The sequence below is a fragment of the Hyaena hyaena genome, unplaced genomic scaffold (genome assembly GCF_003009895.1).
Source record: "Hyaena hyaena isolate Hyena2069 unplaced genomic scaffold, ASM300989v1 scaffold_13, whole genome shotgun sequence".
Taxonomy (NCBI): Eukaryota; Metazoa; Chordata; class Mammalia; order Carnivora; family Hyaenidae; genus Hyaena; species Hyaena hyaena.
In genome coordinates, this window is record NW_024080645.1 from 1,204,338 (window position 1) to 1,223,397 (window position 19,060).

At 58.0% G+C, this 19,060-nt stretch overlaps 1 protein-coding gene across 1 annotated transcript; it reads right to left on the reverse strand.

Annotated features, from left to right (window-relative positions):
- Window positions 1-823: 823 nt before the first annotated feature.
- On the reverse strand, window positions 824-15,770 carry HAPLN3 (hyaluronan and proteoglycan link protein 3). Its single transcript, XM_039217402.1, has 5 exons — window positions 15,619-15,770; window positions 6,868-7,042; window positions 3,452-3,820; window positions 1,916-2,218; window positions 824-1,243 (listed from the first exon to the last, which is right to left on the reverse strand). The coding sequence occupies exons 2-5, from the start codon at window positions 6,983-6,985 to the stop codon at window positions 957-959; spliced, it is 1,077 nt and encodes a 358-aa protein (XP_039073333.1). The 5' UTR covers window positions 6,986-7,042; window positions 15,619-15,770; the 3' UTR covers window positions 824-956.
- Window positions 15,771-19,060: the final 3,290 nt, after the last annotated feature.

The following is a 19,060-nucleotide window of genomic DNA, read 5'->3' on the forward strand; positions in this document are numbered from 1 at the left end:
GTGTGCCTGAGCAGAGGCAGCGGGAGGGCTCCCTGAGGCTGGGGAAGGGAGAGCAGAGGGTGAGACACAGAGGGGCTGGTCTCGGACATCCTCTGGGGGGCGCACAGCCTCTGCTGTCTCCTGAGAGGCACCTCCTTCTCTTCTGGGCCCAGACACACAGCCTGGGAATGGAGACGGTGGCAAAGTCGGCCAGGGCCAGCACCGGGCACAGGGCGTGCCACAGGGGAGGTGAGCCAAAACCCACTGGCCTTAAGGTGCAGCTCACGGAGATTCCTGGGCCAGAACTGCCTCCTGTCCAAAGCTGAGCCTCTGAGACGGAAGGAGGCAGAGAACCAGACACAGGTGGGGGGGGGGGGGTGTATCAGCACCATTTATTGCCCCAAGAAAGTACACACACCTGAGGGCCACTCCCCAAATGGAAAACTGAGAACAAAACACAGACTCTTTGGAACGGAGAAGGTAATAGTGGGGAGGGAAATCGCTCCCTTTCCTGGGACCTCACACAGAAGTCTAGGGACCCACTTCCGGCCCCAGCTCCTCAAGGGAGCTGACCTGGGCCAGCAGCTTTGCAGAGAAGGCCCCACACCCAGCTCCAGGGTCCCCAGGCTTGGGGGAGGGGAGCCGCAGCCACGCGTGTCACTGCCCGCTCTGGCACCTGCCCCCCTAGGGCAGGGACGGGAGCTGCGTTCAGTGATGGCAGAGAGCCCTGGGGAGCCCATGACCCTCCAGGGTCCTGGAGGAGAGGGGGAGAGGGGAGAGCCTTGAGGTGTCCACCTGAGCAAAGGGAAGACTTGGAATCTTGGATTTAGAAAACAAACCAAAAAACACAGCAATTAAAAAATATTAATTTGAGAAGTATAAAAACCATACAAGATTTGCCCCAACCTGCAAGGAACAAGGCACCGCTCAATAAATAGCGCCCGCGCAGGGAGGGTGCCGGGCGGCACGGCCGGGGCCTAGCGCGGCCGGTAGCAGTAGACGCCGTAGGCGCGGCTCTGCGGGTCCGGGAAGCCGAAGCTTCGCACGCCGGGCGCCAGGGGCCCGCAGTTGGGACGCGGGTGAACCACAGGGTAGCGGGCGCTGCCGTCTGCCAGCCAGCCGGCGTCACAGCGGTCCAGGCCACGGAACTTCCAGGCGGCAAAGAGCTGGCCCACCTTGGCAATCCGGGCGCCATCTTCCTGGCAGGCCTCCACTGCCTCCACCAGTGTCAGCTTCTCGGGGTGCTCCAGGTAGTACACGTGCCCTGTGGGAGAGTGGGGTGTGAGGGGGGGCGGTGGAGGGGGCGACCAGAGGGGACAGCGGGGGCTGCAGGGGTGCCACCCACCATCCAGACCTCACCCAACAGGCCTGGCAATTATAAGCCGGCGGAGGGGGTGGGGGGGGGGCGCACCAGGCCGTGGGATCTGTCTGGGGATGCCTTCCCTGTTCTGACCCCTTCTCTGGGAGTCCCACCCCACCTGCCGCGGGGCTGGGGTCCCTCCAGTGGTGTCTGTGCTCCACCCCACCCTTAATCGCACCCTGGGTGGGCACCCCACCTGGGCTGGACCAGAGTCTCTCACCCACTCATTTACTGAGCATCTACTATGTGCCAGAACGCTCTTCCGAGTGACAATGAATCAATGCCTGTTTCTGTGTATGTTCCCATGAAATGATCCTCTTTGTGGGGACAGACCATGTTTTATTTGTCTACGATGCCCAGAGCCTCATCCCGGCCCCAGCACACAGGAGGCTCTCAAACCATGTCTGAAGGAGTAAACCAGTGATTGGTGTGAGACAGCACCAGAGCGCTCAAACCCCAGCCAATCAATGGCTCCAAGCCCACAGGGGTTCCAGACCTCCAGGTGAGCAGAGAGGTCCCAAAGCCCCCCAGATGATGCCCTTTCACCCCTAACCTGGGCCCGGCCACATCACTCACCCTTGAGGGCCGGGGAGAAACAGAAGACGTCATAGCGGTGCAGGCTGCGGTGACGCGGGCCGTAGGTGCGCAGGCCGGGCGCCAGGCCCAGGCCACCGCAGCGCCTCCGGACCAGCGTGACGGGGTAGTGCACTGAGGCGTCCTGCAGCCAGCCTGCGTTACACCAGTCCAGGCCCTCCTCCCAGGCCCGGAAGAGCTGCTCGAAGGAGGCCACCACGGCGTCCTGCTCCTCACACGCCCGCTGCGCCTCGTGGAAGTTGAGCTGGTAGCGCCCGCGGGGGTGCTGGTAGGGAAAGACCACGCCTGGGGAGCGGGGGAAGAGGGGCTGGAATGGGTGGGCAGAGGCCCAGCACTCAGAAAACATGCATTCGCTTGTTAAGGTCGTGAGTGAGTCAGCCGGTCAATGTCCCCAGATAGAGAGTGGGAATACCACCTAAGTCACAGCGATGTGGCGAGAACCCCACAGCCGTGGTGTCAATGTGCACCCCCCGCCCATCAGACGCTGCGATCCTGAGGCCTGATGTGATGGGATCTGGAGGTGGCGGCCTCGTGAATGAGATGAGTGCCCCTCTGTAAGAGGACCCCCCCCAGAGGTCTCTTGCCCCTTCCACCATGTGAGGACACGGCAGCGAGCAGTCTGTGACCTGGCAGAGGGCTCTCACGTGCCCGTGCCGCGCCCCACCCCCCAGCCCCACCATCTTGGATGAGGAATGTGGCCCCTCCAGCCTCCACGTGGACTAGGGAGGTGGGGCTGATGGTAAAAGCCCTTGACTTGCATTTTATCTTCACCTCCTCAGAAGGAAGTACAGGGCGCTACCCCCCATCCCTCACGTCACCACGCGGGAGGGGACGGGAGCTCCGAGGGGCTGAGGCGTCTACGCAGGATGGGGAAGGGGGTGCGTGTGAGCCAGGACAGGGCTCTGCGTCCATCCCAGCTGTCAGCTGTCGCCCTAACAGGGAGGAGAGGACTGAGGACGCACAGCCCAGTCCGAGAGACAGGGAAGGGACTGCCCGCACTGGAGCCCGCACACAGGGTCTGGCTGTTTGGGACAGCACTGGGTTGTGACTGCTGGTTTGTTTTTGTTTGTTTTTCATTAGAAGAGTTTTACATAAAAATCCAGAGAATTTCACATAAAAATACGTGAATGTCAAATCAGAAACCCTGGGTGCACGAGGTCTGCCTCCGGACCTGAGCGGGCACTCCTCTGGGACGGGATGAGGGTTCAGCTGCGTGCCCGGTCCCCACCCCTCCTGTCACTCGCACTGGGCTGGCGTCTCAGCTCTGTCTCAAATTAGCTGGGGGGCCAGCTCCTGCTTTCCTCCCTCTGTGTGAGCCCAGAGGGAGCAGTGGGTTCTAGAGCCCCAGTGCCAGGGGTCAGTGTCCTACACTGCCATTCATGAGCTGTGTGACCTTAGGGAAGTTACTTGACGCCTCTGTGCCTCTGCTTCCTCATCGTGATGCTGCCAGCACGGGTTGCCTTAGGACCGCGTGCCTCTCTAGCGCACAGAGTTCTAGACGGTGTCTCAGGGCCTTACCCCGCAGCTCCAGCTCCACCAGGCCGCTCTCGTCCTCCAGCCCATCGATGACCTCACAGCGGTAACGCCCGGAGTCCTCCAGCCGCACGTCCCGGATCTGCAGCGACGCTTCATGCTCCCCGTCCTGCCGCAGGCGCACTCGGCCTCGGTAGTCTCCGAAGGAGCGGTGCCTCGGCCCGATGGCCACCAGCACGTCCCGCTCCGGGGCCCCGTTCTCCGACAGCTTCCACCACTTGATGCGCACGGGCCTTGGGGACAGCAGGGCCGGCTCGTAGCGGTAGCGGCACGGCAGAGTCACGTTGGCCCCTCGCTGGGAGAACAGGGTCTCCTCGGGCGTCTCCACCACCAGCGTCACCCCATTGAAGGTGCCTGCGGGAGAGGCAGGGTGCAGATAGGCCCCTGTGTGGCACACGGGCACCCCTGCTACGGCCACCCCAGGCCGGGAGCCGCAGGCTTCGAGAAGAGCCATAATGCTGGACCTGTGCCTGTATCCACACGCTCTGCAACAGGACTCCGAGTCTCCTGTCAAAGGGGACTCTGTGTCCCCTCCCCCTTGAATCCGTGCTGGCCTTGCCACTTGCTTCGAACAATCAATGTGGCAGAGGTGACTGTTCCCTTTTGCCTGCTCTGAGCCTGGACTCCAGGAGGCCCTGCGGCTTTGGCTGTTTCTCAGAACCCCGCCAGCCTCCACGAGAACGAGCCTGGGCTCAGGTGCCGGAGAAAGGGAGCCCCATGTGGAAAGGGGACAAGCTCTCCCAGCCGAGGCCACCCTCGGCCAAGCCGCCCCTGGCTGACCTGCCCACCGACTGCAGGCCCAGTCGTGCTCATTCAGGAACGAGGAAATGGGGGCCCCCCAAAATGCTGACCCGTGGAGTGATGAGCAAAAAACAAAACAAAACAAAAAAAAACAAAAAACAAAAAAACTCAAAAACACAGCAGTAGTCTTAAACCATTAAGTTTGGGCATAAGAAGCTAACTGACGTAGCAGGTCGTAAGAGCACCCCCATATCCGGTGGCTGGTTGGGACTCTGAGCGCCCTGAGCATCCTTCCCTACCACGCTGGCCACGGGAGAACACAGCTTGCCCTTTGCTGTCTGTCCATCCATCCTCTTGGACCCGGATCTTGGGTCCATCCCTGATCTTGGACCCGGACTTAGACCCCTGGAGGTACACGGGGTGGGGAGTCTCAGGGTAAGCTCCTGGCAGAGGACCTCATGCTGCAAAAGTCAGATGCTCTGGGTCTGTGGTTCCCAAAAGTCAGTGGTTCTCAAAGTGGGTCCCCCGAACCAGCAGCAGCAACACCCCCCAGGAAACTGTTATGAATGCAAACTCCTGGGCCCCACCCCAGACCTCCTTATCCAAAAACTCTGGAGAAAAGACCCAGTGATCAGTCTCCAGGTGACTTGGCTGGTCACTCAGATTGGAGAAAGGGCCCTGCTCTGGGCAGGCAGGAGGCACAGAGGCTCGAGACTACAGGCCTGGCTTGCGTCCTGGCTCCAACTTTCCATAAACCTGATCTGGTCTAGTCTAGAGAAATCCACCAATTATACAACCCGCTTTCCTTACTCGTGGAATGGGGTCATAACGGTAACAACAGCGGGCTGCTGTGAGGCTCAGATCAGGTGACAACAGACACCTGGCTCACAGAACGGGCTCAACGGATGTGAGTCAGGACTAGCACTTAGTGGCTACATCCTTTGTGTTCCTAACGCTTTTTAGTCAAGCTGCTGCGTTTGAAGCTGTAACCCGAAGACAATGAGAACGTTTAGCTGGACCATATGCATCCATACGCCAAAACACTATACGGCCAGGAAAAGACAAAAAAAAAAACACAAAAACACTATACAGCCAGGTAAAATAGCCTGGCAGCTGTGTATCTATTCACTGACCTTGGGGGAAAAACAAACTATTCTATGAAGTGATGGCAAGATTCCCAAACTACATGTAAAGCAAGAGGTTAAAGACAATTTTCTTAATCACGTGGAAAAGGCCGGAGGGATACACCTAAAATGGTAGCAGTGGTCTCCCGGGTGGGGCGAGCTCTTTGTGATTTTCCTTGCAAGCATTCAGAGACTGAAGGCAGATGGTGAAATCACGGGTACAAAGTTTCAGTTTTTAAGTCTCCTTGAATCTCATTCAAGGAGTGTTTCTGCCCCCCAAAATTAAATAAAATAAATTCTAAGGCAAAGGAGGGTGGGAGGTCAAATCATTGTGCCCCAAGAATCCAGGTCCTAATTCCTGGGACCTGTGAGGTCACCTTCTAGGGCAAAACAGGCTCTACAGGTGGGACTAAATTAAGGATTGCAGTCCTAAGTGTTTAGAAGGAGGTGGAGGAGATGGGAGTATGGACGGAGAAGGCATGGGATGGGGCGATGCAGCTATAAGTCAAGGTCCGTCAGCAGCCTCCAGACACCGGGAGGGACAAGGAACAGATTCTCCTCGAGAGCCTGAGGGAGACTCAGGTCACAACCAGGGGGCTGGGAAGTGCCCATCTCCTGGGACCCTCCACAAATCAATCTCAGCGTGGGTTCTTAAGCTCTGCATACCCTGGGAGGCTGGCTCCGCTCTGTGTGCGTCAATTTCCTCATCTATAAAATGAAATCATCCACAGGATCTGCTTCCGGGGCTGCCGGGACGGCCAGCGTGATCTCGGCCTGGTCGGTGCCCTCATTAGGCAGGTTGTTAAGCTTGCCTGTAGGTCAGGTGTTTGTGAGGATTATGAGACCACATATGGAAGGCGCCTAGAAGTGTGCCTGACACATAGTAGGTGTGCAACACGTGCTAACTAAAAAGTCACCTGCCCAGGGGCGCCTGGGTGGCTCAGTCGGTTAGCGTCCAACTTCAGCTCAGGTCATGATCTCACAATCCGTGGGTTCGAGCCCCACGTCGGGCTCTGTGCTGACAGCTCCGAGCCTGGAGCTTGCTCTCAGATTCTGTGTCTCCCTCTCCCTCTCTCAAAAATAAATAGTTTAGAAAAATATTTTAAAAAGTCACCTGCCCAATGCCTAGCAGTGGCTGGTAAGTGGCAAAATTGAGATTCACACTCTCATTTGTCTAACCTCAAGCCCCCTTTCCACTGAGGAACGCCAAGGGAGGTCACATTTAAGTTGGATCTTGGAAAACCGGCAGGACTCTGGGAGCGCTCTTAAATGCACCGGTGTCACACACAGGCGATTGTCAAGTGCATTCGGCTCCAAGGCGCTCAAGCCTGAGGGACTAGCAAACAGATTAACTGAACCAGCCCTTGCACGGATCTTAGAAGTGCGCCTGGTCCCCTGCAAGGGGAGATAGGGAAGGGGCTGCTGGCTCTGTGCCCCGTCCCCTGTCCCGGCCTGGAAACTGCGTATCACAGCGGGAGCCAGGAGACATCTTGGTCACCCGGCGGAGCTCAGAGCCAGAGCCAGGAGGCCGCCCACCTTCGCCGTGGCCGGTGCCCGGGTTCGGGCCGTTGGGATTGCTGGAGTAGTAGAAGCCGTTGTAGAAGGGCAGCCCGGAGACACTGGGCAGCAAGCAGAGGAGGAGCAGCGGGCACATGGTGTCACGCAGGGCTGCAGCGCCAGCGTGTGGGGCACGGAGGGAGCCCGGGGCAGGCTGGGAAGAGGAGAAAACCCAGTTAGGGAAGCCAGTTGCAGGGGCGTCAGGACTCCCGGGTTCCAGCACCTACTCGCCCACTTAATCAACAGGTAATTCTGGAGCATCTTCTGCACCGTAGGCCTGTTCCCAGAGCCGAGAAGATGCACTGGAGCGAGGCCAGGTCCCTGCCCTCAGGGGACCGCCCCCTGCAGGCAAGATGGGCCACCAGGAAGCCGGCAAAGTCTAGGGAGGAGCCCCGAGGAGGCAACAGTCCTGGAGAAAATTACACAGGGCGATGGGCGGTATCAACAGTTTGCAAACCAGACATTGGAAGTTGAAAAGTCGTGAGCAGACTTTCTTAAAGACATCGAAGAGACGAGACTGGAAAATCTCGAGGTGCATTTGTGTTTCGTGAGGGGAGTCCTGCATTGAGGAGCTTTATGTTTCAGTCCAGAGATGTCTTTGGGGCGGGGGGGGGGGGGGGGGGGGAAGGGGAGGTCACAATGTGAAATTTATTTCTTATCCTGAGTCAAGGTCAAAAACAATTTGAAACCCCATTCCGACCTCGGTGGGCACATAAGTAAAATAGGTAGCTAGTCCGTGGCTGTAGTTTTTTTTCATATTGCATTTAAATATTATACCTTGATTACTGAGGGGGGGTGGTGCGCACACAGTCTCCTCCCCTTCATTTATTTTGCGCGCAAGGCTAATGTTTCACCCGCCTGCCCCTCATCACCATTTGATGAGCACCTAAAGGTTTAAAAGACCAGCAGCCTGGGAGGCACCCAATGCTGATGGGGCAGAGGCCACGGTGGTTGCGTTCGAGAGCGGAGGGGAGGCAGGGGGGCGGGTACAGAAGAAGCGTGAAAACTTGACTGCAGACCTGGGCGTGAGCCAGCTGGAAAGGACGCTAAGGTGTCCCCAGCCAAGGGCAGGGCAACCACAAAAGCCCAGAGGCTAGAGAGAATATGTGGGGGTCTGAGAATGTGCTAGAAGCTCTCCATTTGTGCCCTTCTCTGTCCTGCATTGATCTCTGCGGTGGTTTCTCTTGGGGGGTGGAGGGCTGGCTCCTGGTTTCCAGCGGACTCCTCTCCCCAGCACCTGTAACCCTATTTCCTGCTCCCTTCCTCCTAAGACCTGGGGGGGGGGGGGCAGTGACTGCCATTGTCTGTGCCTTCTGCTCCCTTGTTACCCCCACTCTAGAAGCCGGCCAGTGCTTCCTTGTTAGTCTCTCTAGTGGAACCACCTAGGGTGAAGTCTTCCTGCCGAGACCCTGGCTGAGTTAGGGGAGAGGCGGTGAGCCTTTGGGGCCCAACAAGCAGCCTTTTCCTTCTCTCCTTTGTCCCCAAGGCCCTGAGTGTCAGGAATGGCTGTAAGCAGAGGGCCCGTAGGATCAGACAAACCTCTCAGTAACCCCCCTGCAGGGGCTGAGCAGAAAGGGGAGTGTGGGGCAGCGAGGCCGGGGCGGCGGCGGGCAGTGGGAAGTATGATCCTGCAGCAACGTGGAAGAACACTGAGGGTGTAATTTAAAATGGGCAAAGAAGATGTGAGAACTGCCGCTCCGCTATGATTGTAAGGTTGTGGCCCTGTGAGGGCATGTTGTACAGAAACCAGAATGAACGGGGACAAAAAGAAGGGGAAAGGCAGCGGGGGAGGGGGAGGGGGAGGGGGGAGGGAAGGGCAAAAGAAAAAGCAGCAACACCTGGGTGGCTCAGTTGGTTGAGCACCTGACTTGAGCTCAGGTCATGATATCACAGTTTATGGGTTCGAGCCCCATGTCAGGCTTAGGGATGACCTCCCAGAATCTCTGCTCCCCTGCTCATGCGTGTGCTCTGTCTCTCTCTCAAAGGTAAATAGACATTAAAAAAAATTTTTTTTAGGGGCGCCTGGGTGGCTTAGTCGGTTAAGCGTCCGACTTTCACTTAGGTCATGATCTCGCGGTTCGTGGGTTCGAGCCCCGCGTTGGGCTCTGTGCTGACTGCCAGCTCAGAGCCTGGAGCCTGTTTCAGGGTCTGTATCTCCCTCTCTCTCTGACCCTCCCCTGCTCACGCTGTCTCTCTCTCTCCTAGAAATTTTTAAAAAAAATTTTTTTAAAGGAAAGGAGAGCACAGAACCTGTAAAGGTGTTCAGATTCTGCAGGGAACCTTCTTGTTTCCAGAACAGTTAGGAACCCTTGGGGAAGAGGAAGGAGCGAAGGTGCAGGAAGTTGAGGTGTAATGCACTTCTCTCCTGGACACCTTTGCGGAGAGCTTGAGGTCTGTGCCGGGCGGTCCAGGAAGATCCCGCCCTTCCCAGGTCTCGCTCCTTCCAAGAGGCCCCAGGTGACTCTGCTAAGTCCCCACGGGGACTTGGGTCCGGGCGGCCCAAGCACAGTCAGGCAACCTAATGGTTCCTACCATCTGGAGATAGGAAGGAAGCTCTGGGTTCAAATCACAGGTCTCGTGCCGACCAGCTGTGTGATTCCAGGCCGGTTCCCTCACTTGGGGAACCCAGTTCGCAACCCCCGCCCCCAGCGTACTTCTCCCCGACATGGTCTGCTTTTCTCCTACAGTAACCGCTCCAAGGCCTCCCTTTGCAGCTAGGAGGGGCAGAGCTGGGCAGCGAGCAGGATGAACATGACACACGCAGGTCCTGGGTTAAAACAGGGACGGGGGCACCAGGGTGGCTCCGTTGTTAAGCATCTGACTCTTGATTGTGGCTCAGACGGTTCGTGGGTTCGAGCCCCGCATCAGGCTCTGTGCTGACCGCTCAGAGCCTGCAGCCTGCGTCAGATTCTGTGTCTCCCTCTCTCGCTGCCCCTTCCCCGCTCGCATTCTCTCTCAAAAATAAACCTTAAAAGAAAAAAAAAAAGTTAGGGATACTTTTTCCTGGTATTCTTTCCCTCAACCTGCTGGCAACCAAAGGGGCTACCTCAGTCTCAAAGATGTAAAGCACAGGCTCAGAGGTAAAGCTGTGGCCCATCCCTGGGAAGGCCTCCTCTGTACTGTGTCCTAAGAGAAACAATGTCCTACAGTATTTAGGCCACTGCATTTTAAGTCACTCTGTGAGCACAGCTTAGCCTCGCTGGGACTATCATTGGCATAAAATTAACAGCTGAGTTTAATGAGCACTTATTATCTCACTTAATCCTCCGCACAACTCCTGGAGGTAGAACCGATTAGTAGCCTCATTTTTACAGGTGGGAAAACCAAGGCACAGAGGGATTCAATAATCTGCCCGAGGTCCTCCGGCTAGGACGTGGCAGAGCTGGGATTTGAACCCACTCCAGCTCCAAAGCCCGGAAGGAGCATGTCCCATTCAGGGAGGTGATGTGTGCAGAGCACACAGTTCAGTGCCTGGTAGGAGGTGGTTTCCTTTCCCCTTCTTGAGGTCCCACGTTTGGAACCGGGAAGGAAGTGAAACGAGGACCGAGAGGCTGTTGATGCTGCTGAGCTGCGTGTCACGGGGTCCACCCTGTCCTTGGGAGGGGCCGCAGCGGAGGGGCTCACCAGCCCGTCTGCCGTGTGCCCCCCAGTGAGAAAGGGCTTCCCTGGGGATGCGCAAATGGAGGGGTTTCTGCTACAAAGTGAGATTTGTGTGCTTGGGGAGAAATCTATTTTGGGGGCGCCTGGGTGGCTTCGTCGGTTGAGCCTCTACTTCAACTCCGGTCATGATCTCAGTTCGTGGGTTCGAGCCCCGCATCAGGCTCTGTGCTGACCTCTCAAAAACTGGAGCCTGCTTCGGATTCAGGGTCTCCTTCTCTCTCTAAGCCCCTCCCCGCTCATGCACGTGTGTGCTCTCTCAAAACCATTAAAAAATTTTAATGTATATTTTTGCATTAAATGCATTAAATAACAAGATTGGGGTTGGAATAAGGTTGGGGTCAGATTACTCAAAACATACTTGTAACCAGCATGTTAAGAAAACAGTCCAGGAACAGTCCTAATAAACGCCAGGACTGTTCACTCTCTGCTGACATCGGCAACCCATCAATCAGCCCTTTGAATCCCCCCCCTTACCCCCTGACCCCAGACCACACACACACACACCCCTCGGGCAGAAACCAGTGCTTCCTCCTTTGAGGTGTAGGTCTTCAGGACACTAGATCCCAATAGAAACCAGATTTACTGAAACTAAGAATCTGACCCAGGGTGAAGCCATCTTCAATCTTTTAACTCCAGGGACATGCCATTTGCAACTTCATGTGATTCCTACGTTTATCAGAAAACCTTGTGTTAATAAGCAGCCGTCCGAGCATCCCTCCCTCCACAAACCTACCGCGTCCCTGAGTCGACACGGTGCGGAGTTTGGGTCTTGAGAGGCGGGACAATGTGATGGGAAGGGAGGCTGCGTGATCCAATCTGTTTGGTTCCTGGGCTTTGAAGCCTGAACGGCAGGAGCTTGGATAGTGACACACGGGCGCGTGTAACAAGAAAGACGCTTTCTGAGGACTGTGCTGCTTACGGAATCTGTCGCTTGCTAAAGCTTGCTCTTGGTGAGAAATCCTGTTACAGTCGCTCCAAATACATCAGCGTGTTGAGAAAAATCGCCTCTGGACAAATGCCATCCCGTGTCAGACTGACCTCAGTCCCCCCTTGTTCTTACCAATCGTGAATGCGGTGATTCCCGACTCAGAAACCCGCCCCGAGGCAGGAAAGACTATAGCACCTTGCGTCCTCCAGCGAGCTCTTGGCACGCCTTCCCGCCCCTAAGACCCCACCCAGCACACACTCACAACCTCACGCCTGAGAACTGCACTTCCCCCCTGGGTATTCGAGGGTTTCCGTGGCCAGCGGCAACCTTGACCCTCCCAAGAAGCCCACCTCCACCCAAGTCAGCGAGAACTGTATTCTCCCCATTGTATCCACGGGTAAACAGAGGCACAAAGGCATGAAGCAATTCTCTAAAGGTCACATGGCCAAGAAGCAGGATTCTACTGACCTCTCCAGCCAACCCCCATCACGGTCTGTCACCGTTAAGGACTGCCTTCCACTTGTCCGTGCATCTTCACGGATGTCCTTGCCTGCGGGTCTCCCAATGTCAGAATTTATATCCCCATTGTACAGCCAAGGAAACGGGGCTCAGCTAAGGTGCATGGCTGAGGTTACCCAGGTAGGAGATGAAGGAGTTGGAATCTGACCCCCTTCACTCAGCGAGGGTTTCTCACACATCTACCGTGTGCCAGACAGCGCTCTGGGCATGCCGGACACCCCTCACAATCTTCCTGGGGGTTATATTCCAGTGAGAGAAACGGAGCGTGAGGTGCGACATAGTGATGTCAAAGTCGTGCATGTGACCGAGGAGGCTGAAGCCGGAGAGGGGAGTGTGCCTGGACCCAGGATGGATCAGGAAGGGCCTCCCTGAGAAGGGGACCGGCTGAAGGTGGGAGCTTTAGGAATCCTAGGGAAAAGCATTCCTTGGGAGGGAACAGCAAGTGCAAAGGCCTTCGGCAGGAATAGCCTGAAGGCCGACGAGGAGCGAAGAGCAAGAGGGGAGGGCGGTGGGACATGATGCCCCACAGCTGTCACGGGGCCACTGGGACCACTGAAGGGAAGACACTGAGGGTTTTCAGCAGGGGACAGCTATGAATCAGACTTCCATCCTAAAAAACCCACGCAGGCTATCTCCCCGCCTCGGCTCAGGTGCCTGGCCTCATCCTGGCTTCTCCTTTCCAGCTAAAAGCAGCCCCAGTTCTCTTTACTTCAGTCCCTCTCCAGTCTGGACACACCCCTCGGTCCACTCTCTGGCTTGTTAACGCTACGGCAGCGGCAGGGGCACCCAGCTGGCTCAGTGGGTGAAACGTGTGACTCCTGATCTCAGGCTTGTGAGTTCGAGGCCCATGTTAGGCGTGGAGCCTGCTTAAAACAAAAAAACAAAATCCACAGCAAAGGGAGAGGTGCGATCTGGTCAACCCCTCTCTCTGCCGGATGCTAGCCCAGCAGTCCCACAGCATTACAGTGTGGGGGGGGGGGGGGTACCGAGGGTACCAAGACAAACCAAAGGAGTTCTGAACATGAGCCCTGTGCCCAGGCGCTACGACCCTGATGGAGGCAGGCCCTCCTTGTCCAGCCCTCTTTGATGGGAGTGCGGCACAGAAAGCCCGAGGTGTCCAGGCTGACTAATGTCCAGGTGACCCCCCCCCTGCCCACAAGGCTGGATGACTCTGGGCAAGCCATTCACTTCTCTGCAGAGGCTTCCCCGTCTCCAGAGAAGACTTACAGGAAAGCTCAAGGGTTGATGACAAATGCACCCTGAACGTCATGTGAAAGCAGAGCTGAATCCTGATCATGAGCCTCGAGTGACAAATGCCGCTTAGCTGTCGCCCTGCCCCAGGCCCGTCTCTGACCACCACCACCACTCAGGGAAGCAGAAGACCCTCTCCACTCCCCTAAGCCACCCACCCTGGCCCCCCAGCCCCTCAGAACCACCAAAGGTGCCACCAGCTAGAAGGGTCGAGAACAAGCCCAGCCCAGTCACCCCGGCAGCTGGGGGCTCCCCAGAGCAGCTGGAGCTCTGCCTGGGGGAAGACCCACCTGCACCCTGCTGAGTGACCTTGAACGAGTTTCTCAGCCTCCCTAGATCTCCATGCCCTCCTTTGTAAAAACACAAATGATGGCTACTAGCACCCCTCCCTCTCGGGCTGTGGGGAGGATTTTACAAGATGAACTCTGTCCACATGGCAGGTGCCCAATAAAGAGAGGTTAACGCATCTTGGCAGAGAACGTAGGGGCAGATTTCGGGTTCTAGCATCAGACCGGCCACCTGGATTTGGTCCTGGTCCCACCCAGTTACTAACCGTGTATCAGTGGGAGTGCCTGGCTGGCTCAGCCAGTAGACCATACAGCTCTTGATCTCAGGGCGGTGAGTTCAAGCCCCACGACCGGTGTAGAGAAGCCTTTAAAAATAGAATCTTGGGCACCTGACTGATCGTCAGTTAAGTGTCTGACTTGAGCTCAGGCCATGATCTCCTGGTCCATGGGTTCGAGCCCCGCATCAGGCTCTGTGCTGACCGCTCAGAGCCTGGAGCCTGCTTTGGATTCTGTGTCTCCCTCTCTCTTCCCTGCCCTGCTCATGTTTGTGTGCACTCGCTTGCTCTCCCTCTCCCCTCCCCCCCATCAGAGATGAATAAGCATTAAAATTTTTTTTAACCTTTAAAAACAGTGTACCAATGGGCAAGTCACTGAGGTTCAGTTTCCTCCTCTGTAAGATGCGGGGGTCACAATAATTCCAATTAGAAAAGATTAAGGGAGAGAAGGAGGGTGAGCACTCAAAGATGAGCTGTTACTATTCACAGCGTACAAGGTGAACTCTCACGTTACTTCAGTGGATCTTTCTCCCCTCTCCTTGCCTAGGAAAGAAAGCAAGCCACCATCGCCTTCCCTTGACGATTGGGGTCACTGAGGCTAGGGGCGTGCAGAGGAGTGAAGTACCCAAGGCTTTATTTTTGGTAAACAGGCCGAGGTTAGAGAAAACTCTAGTCTCCTGGCCACGCATCCTTTGCTTCTCCCAGCACCACTTGCCTCGGGACAACTCCACGCATCAGAGGAAGCTGAACCCCACCTTGGAAGGGCCACACCCCGCCCCAGACTATTCTCGCTGTGCGACGGAGAGCAGGTCCCCCAATCTCCAGCAGGGGGCAGCACTGCCCTCCCGGTCTCCACAAGCCCCGGCTCCGGGTGAGGATTTCGACTTCGGTGCCCCGGGTTTAGACCAGGCTTACAGGCGCCTTTGAAACCTGCGGCCCCCGGAAAGTGGAAGCCGTGGAAGCCGGGGGTCTTTCCTACCAGCATTCCCTTCCCGCTGGCTCCTGCAGGGCGGCGGGAGGGAGACCCGGGCGCCTCTCCGTCACCTCCCCTGCGCGGAGCAGAAGCACCCCGGGGTCGGCGCTGGGCACCGAGGGCGAGGCCGGGTCGCAGGCTGCTGGGGCCGCCCAGCGAGCTGGTGACCGAGCTGGGTCCAAGCGCCCGCGCTGTTTCCTTCTTAGCCGCTCCACAGACCCCCTCGAACGACCCCATCTCCCACCCCGAGCACTTCTCGCCACCCTCCCTCTACGCCCCTGGTCTCGCCGCCCTAAGGCGGAAACCTCGGTGAACCGAGGCCTGAAACCGACGGGCATCCTTCGCGCTTTTCCTGGGCAGAGGCCAAGAGGCGCAGGCCTGCCCGCCCGCCGCCACGCGGGTGGTCCCCAGCCCCCCACCGCACCCCCTGAACCCCAGAGCTCGCGACAGACGCTGCGCCCCGCGCCGGAGGCTGCAGGGCTCAGACGGGGTGAGACGGGAGGGATCTGGGGGGCCCCGGTGGCAAAGGAGCTGGGCCTGGCGGTGGTCTTGGAGGCATCGGGTTTCGCTAGGGATTAGCTTCCTCCAGGCGAGCCCTGGGGCTCCGCGTAAGCGAGGCCCCCGCCCGGCTCTCCCAGCACTCGCGCCCCGGGTGCGCCCCAGGGGCGATCAGCACCCAGCTCCGCCCCGGCCCCGCGGTGCCCAGCGCACTCCCCGTGCCCGCTTTCCCCGCCCCCGCCCGAGAGGCATGGGGCCCCGCGGGAGAACCCAAAACGGGGAGGGGGAACCCGGCCCCCAGGGGGGCCCCCGGAGCCCGAGCTCCCCGGAGCTACGCACCGTCCCCCGGAGGCTCCTCGACGGCGGGAGCGCTCCCGGCCTCGGACTGTCGGGTGTGAGGGATCCTGAATGTCTCCAGAGGAAGCGGCTGCGGATAAACCCCCGCGCTCCCGCCGGGCCGGCCCCTTAAAGGAACACACGCCCCTTTCCCTCCCGGGGGGGCTGGGTCCAAAGGGAGGAGTTGGTGCCGACCTGGGCGGTCTCCAGACTCGGCTGGGGATCGCCTCCAAGCCTCGGAGATGCTGCGAAGGGAGTGTCCAGGAGCTGCCGTCACCTCTTAGACGGGGTGAGTGGGAGATGGAAGAAACGTGTTACTGAGGGAGGTCCCCTTAGATCATTTCAGATTCCCCAAAGAAAACAGTGGGACTCAGGGGGGAGCCCCTCCCCAGCACTCTGCAGGTGGGCTATGGCTGCCCCCCCCCACCTTGGGGAGAGGTTGAAGTGTTCCGTATGCCTTTCCCCCCCATATAAGACGAGAGCAATGACATCCCTCCTGCCCATGACCTTGGCCATCATGAAATCCCCGGACTGTCAGTGCTGGGCACAAAGATGCTGACCACAGTAGGTGAGGCTTGAATCGATGGTCTTGGAGGGAGGGAAGGCAAGTGAGGGGTGCTTCCTGAGGTCAGCAGGGACAACCAAGGCTTCTGACCGGTGCTTCAACAGGGGGAGGGCCCTCAGTTAGAAGGCTGACAGCAGTCGAATCCGCCATCCGGCATCACCTCCCAGAACTGTTTGGACAGGGTGTTCTGTTTCCGTCCTGGCCGACAGGGGTGCTGGGCTAGACAGTTTCCCTGAGCACAGAAGCCTAGAGATCCTTCAACCATAGCCGGCAGAGGGGCCACGGGGGTCATTGAATCTACAGCCTGCTCTTAAACACACCACAGCCTGCGCACACGTGTGTGTGTGTGTGTTACACAGGAGCCAGGAGCACGTCAGAGCACTAAGAGCTGCGGCGAACTAGAAGCTACACATCGGAAATGAATGCCATGCTTCCGGGAGCCAGTGAAGCTTCCTCCCCCAGGTGGAGAGGTCCATCTGACCTGCGTGTGCAGAAGGACTGGAGGGCTGATAAAACACAAGTACCAAGGGGCGCCTGGGTGGCTTAGTCGGTTAAGCCTCCGACTTTCGCTTAGGTCATGATCTCGCGGTTCGTGGGCCCGAGCCCTGCGTCGGGCTCTGTGCTGACTGCCAGCTCAGAGCCTGGGGCCTATTTCAGAGTCTGTGACTCCCTCTCTCTCTGACCCTCCCCTGCTCATGCTGTCTCTCTCTCTCTCTCTCTCTCTCTCTCTCTCTCTCTGAGGCCTCCAACACACACCACCGTACCTGTCCATTCTGTCCGTTAGTCTCCAAGTCTCCACAAGGCCATGGAGCCAGTCCTATTCTTCCCATTTTACAGATGTGAGAACTGAGGCCCAGAGATTTCAACAAATTGCCTAAGGTTGCTTGGAGCCAAGATGTGAGCTCAGCTTTTCCAACCGGAGACCTTGCGTTCCTAGGGACCCCACCCTGTTTAAACCAGGGGAGCCCTGACTCCTGGGAGAGGCAGGTCTGTGGGTCCCAGTGCTGATGGCCACGGGACAGGGGCGACAGCAGCAGGGAAGGGCAGTTTTGCTCCAGCAAGTTTCACAGGCCAGCCGGGGCTGGCTCTCCAGACCGTGGTCAGGAATAAAACAAGTTTTGGGGAAGAGGTGGTGAACTTCAGTGGGGGCGGAAAGACTATCAAGGGAGAGGAGCCAAGGGCAGGAAGGTCAGGAATAGGGGCCCCAGGTTTCCCAGAGGGGGGGCTTTCAGAAGGCTGTGACCAACTCCTCCAAGATTGCAGAGATGAGCAGAAGAGCCTGGGTGGCCTAAGCCACTCCAGAGTGAGCTCGGGGCTCCCGGGCCAGGTGGGGGCCTTGTGACGACGGCCCACCAGTGCCCGCGGCCAGCCGGCCACTGAGACTGGCCCACAGCAGACGTTCAATGCCACGAACGGGGGTTGTGGACCTGCACAAGTGAAGCTCCGCTTCCCCTCCTGGGCCTCCAGCATCCTAGCAAAGCTCACAGCGCAGTTGAGTGCTGGGGAGGTGGGATCATCCGGGGGCACAGGTACACTGGAAAGAAGCTTCTCCCGCTCTCCGCAGGGCCCCAGGAGAGGCCAGAACAGGGCTGTGGATAGGAAGTGCTCCCACAGGGTGTCCAGAGGCCATCATCAGTCTCCAAATACAAGCCAGGCAGACCTCACAGAAGAGGTCTTGGAGACCAGAGGGAGTGGGCTGAGACCCCCAGGGGGCGGGAGCCCCATTCCCCATTCCCCATTCCCCATTCCCCATTCCCCATTCCCCATTCCCCATTCCCCATTCCCCATAGACCACAGTCTGGGCTTGTGGTCTGTTCCCGCCAGCAAGGGCAGCTCTCAGGAAGGGGCCACTTCCAGGCTACTCTTCCTCACCAATTCCAGCAAAGCCACACCCTCCCTTTGGCACCCGCATGGCCAGATCTGCCTAGGCTCAGAAAGTTCCAGAACAGGGGCGCCTGGGTGGCTTAGTCGGTTAAGCGTCTGACTTTCGCTCAGGTCATGATCTCGCGGTTCGTGGGTTCGAGCCCCGCGTCGGGCTCTGTGCTGACTGCCAGCTCAGAGCCTGGAGCCTGTTTCAGTCTGTGACTCCCTCTCTCTCTGACCCTCCCCTGCTCACGCTGTCTCTCTCTCTCTCTCTCCTAGAAATAAATCATTAAAAAAAAAAAAATTTAAAAAAAAAAAAAAAGTTCCAGAACATTCACCTGGGATACTAAGCCGATTTGATCTACCCCTTTCCTAGCTACTCTACCCCTCCCTCCCCGCCCCGATCACCAGGCCGCTGGCCTGTATGTCCCAAGGCTGTGTCCCGATTGCCCCTGCATGGGGGGCTGGGTGGGGAGGGCAGAGGGGGTACCCCTGGGGCTTTCCTCGGCCCCACAGCCCTGCTAGTGGCCTCTCAGGAACTAGTGTGCTCAGCCAGGAGGCCTCGGGACCACTTGGCAGGGCCCCACCCCCTGGAGCCTCATGCAGCTGAACGCAGCCCAGGTTCATGGAACTTACAGCAGCTTCTCCAGCCCATTGCTCTAGGTGCAGAGAACACGCCGAAAGGGAAACCCACTGGCCTCAGCCTCTCCTACTTGCGTGGGAAGGGAGCAAAGGCCTTCCTTGGAGACAGGCTATGTGTGTGCAAGGCGTGCCCTGGGCCCCTCACCAGGCAGCAGCTGTGACCCCAAGGCTGCAGGAGTCTGGGTCTAGGGCAGGAAGAACAGAGAAGAGGCCTGGGCATCAGGACTCAGTGGGACCCCCCCCTCTGGAGTCTCCCCCTTCTCCCTTTAAGCTCTCCCCAGCTAGGTGACCCCACAATACTGGGGTCAGGAAGGATGGGGGGGCGGGGAGACAGGCCAAGCCCAGGGGACGGAGCAAACATGAGCCACACAAGAG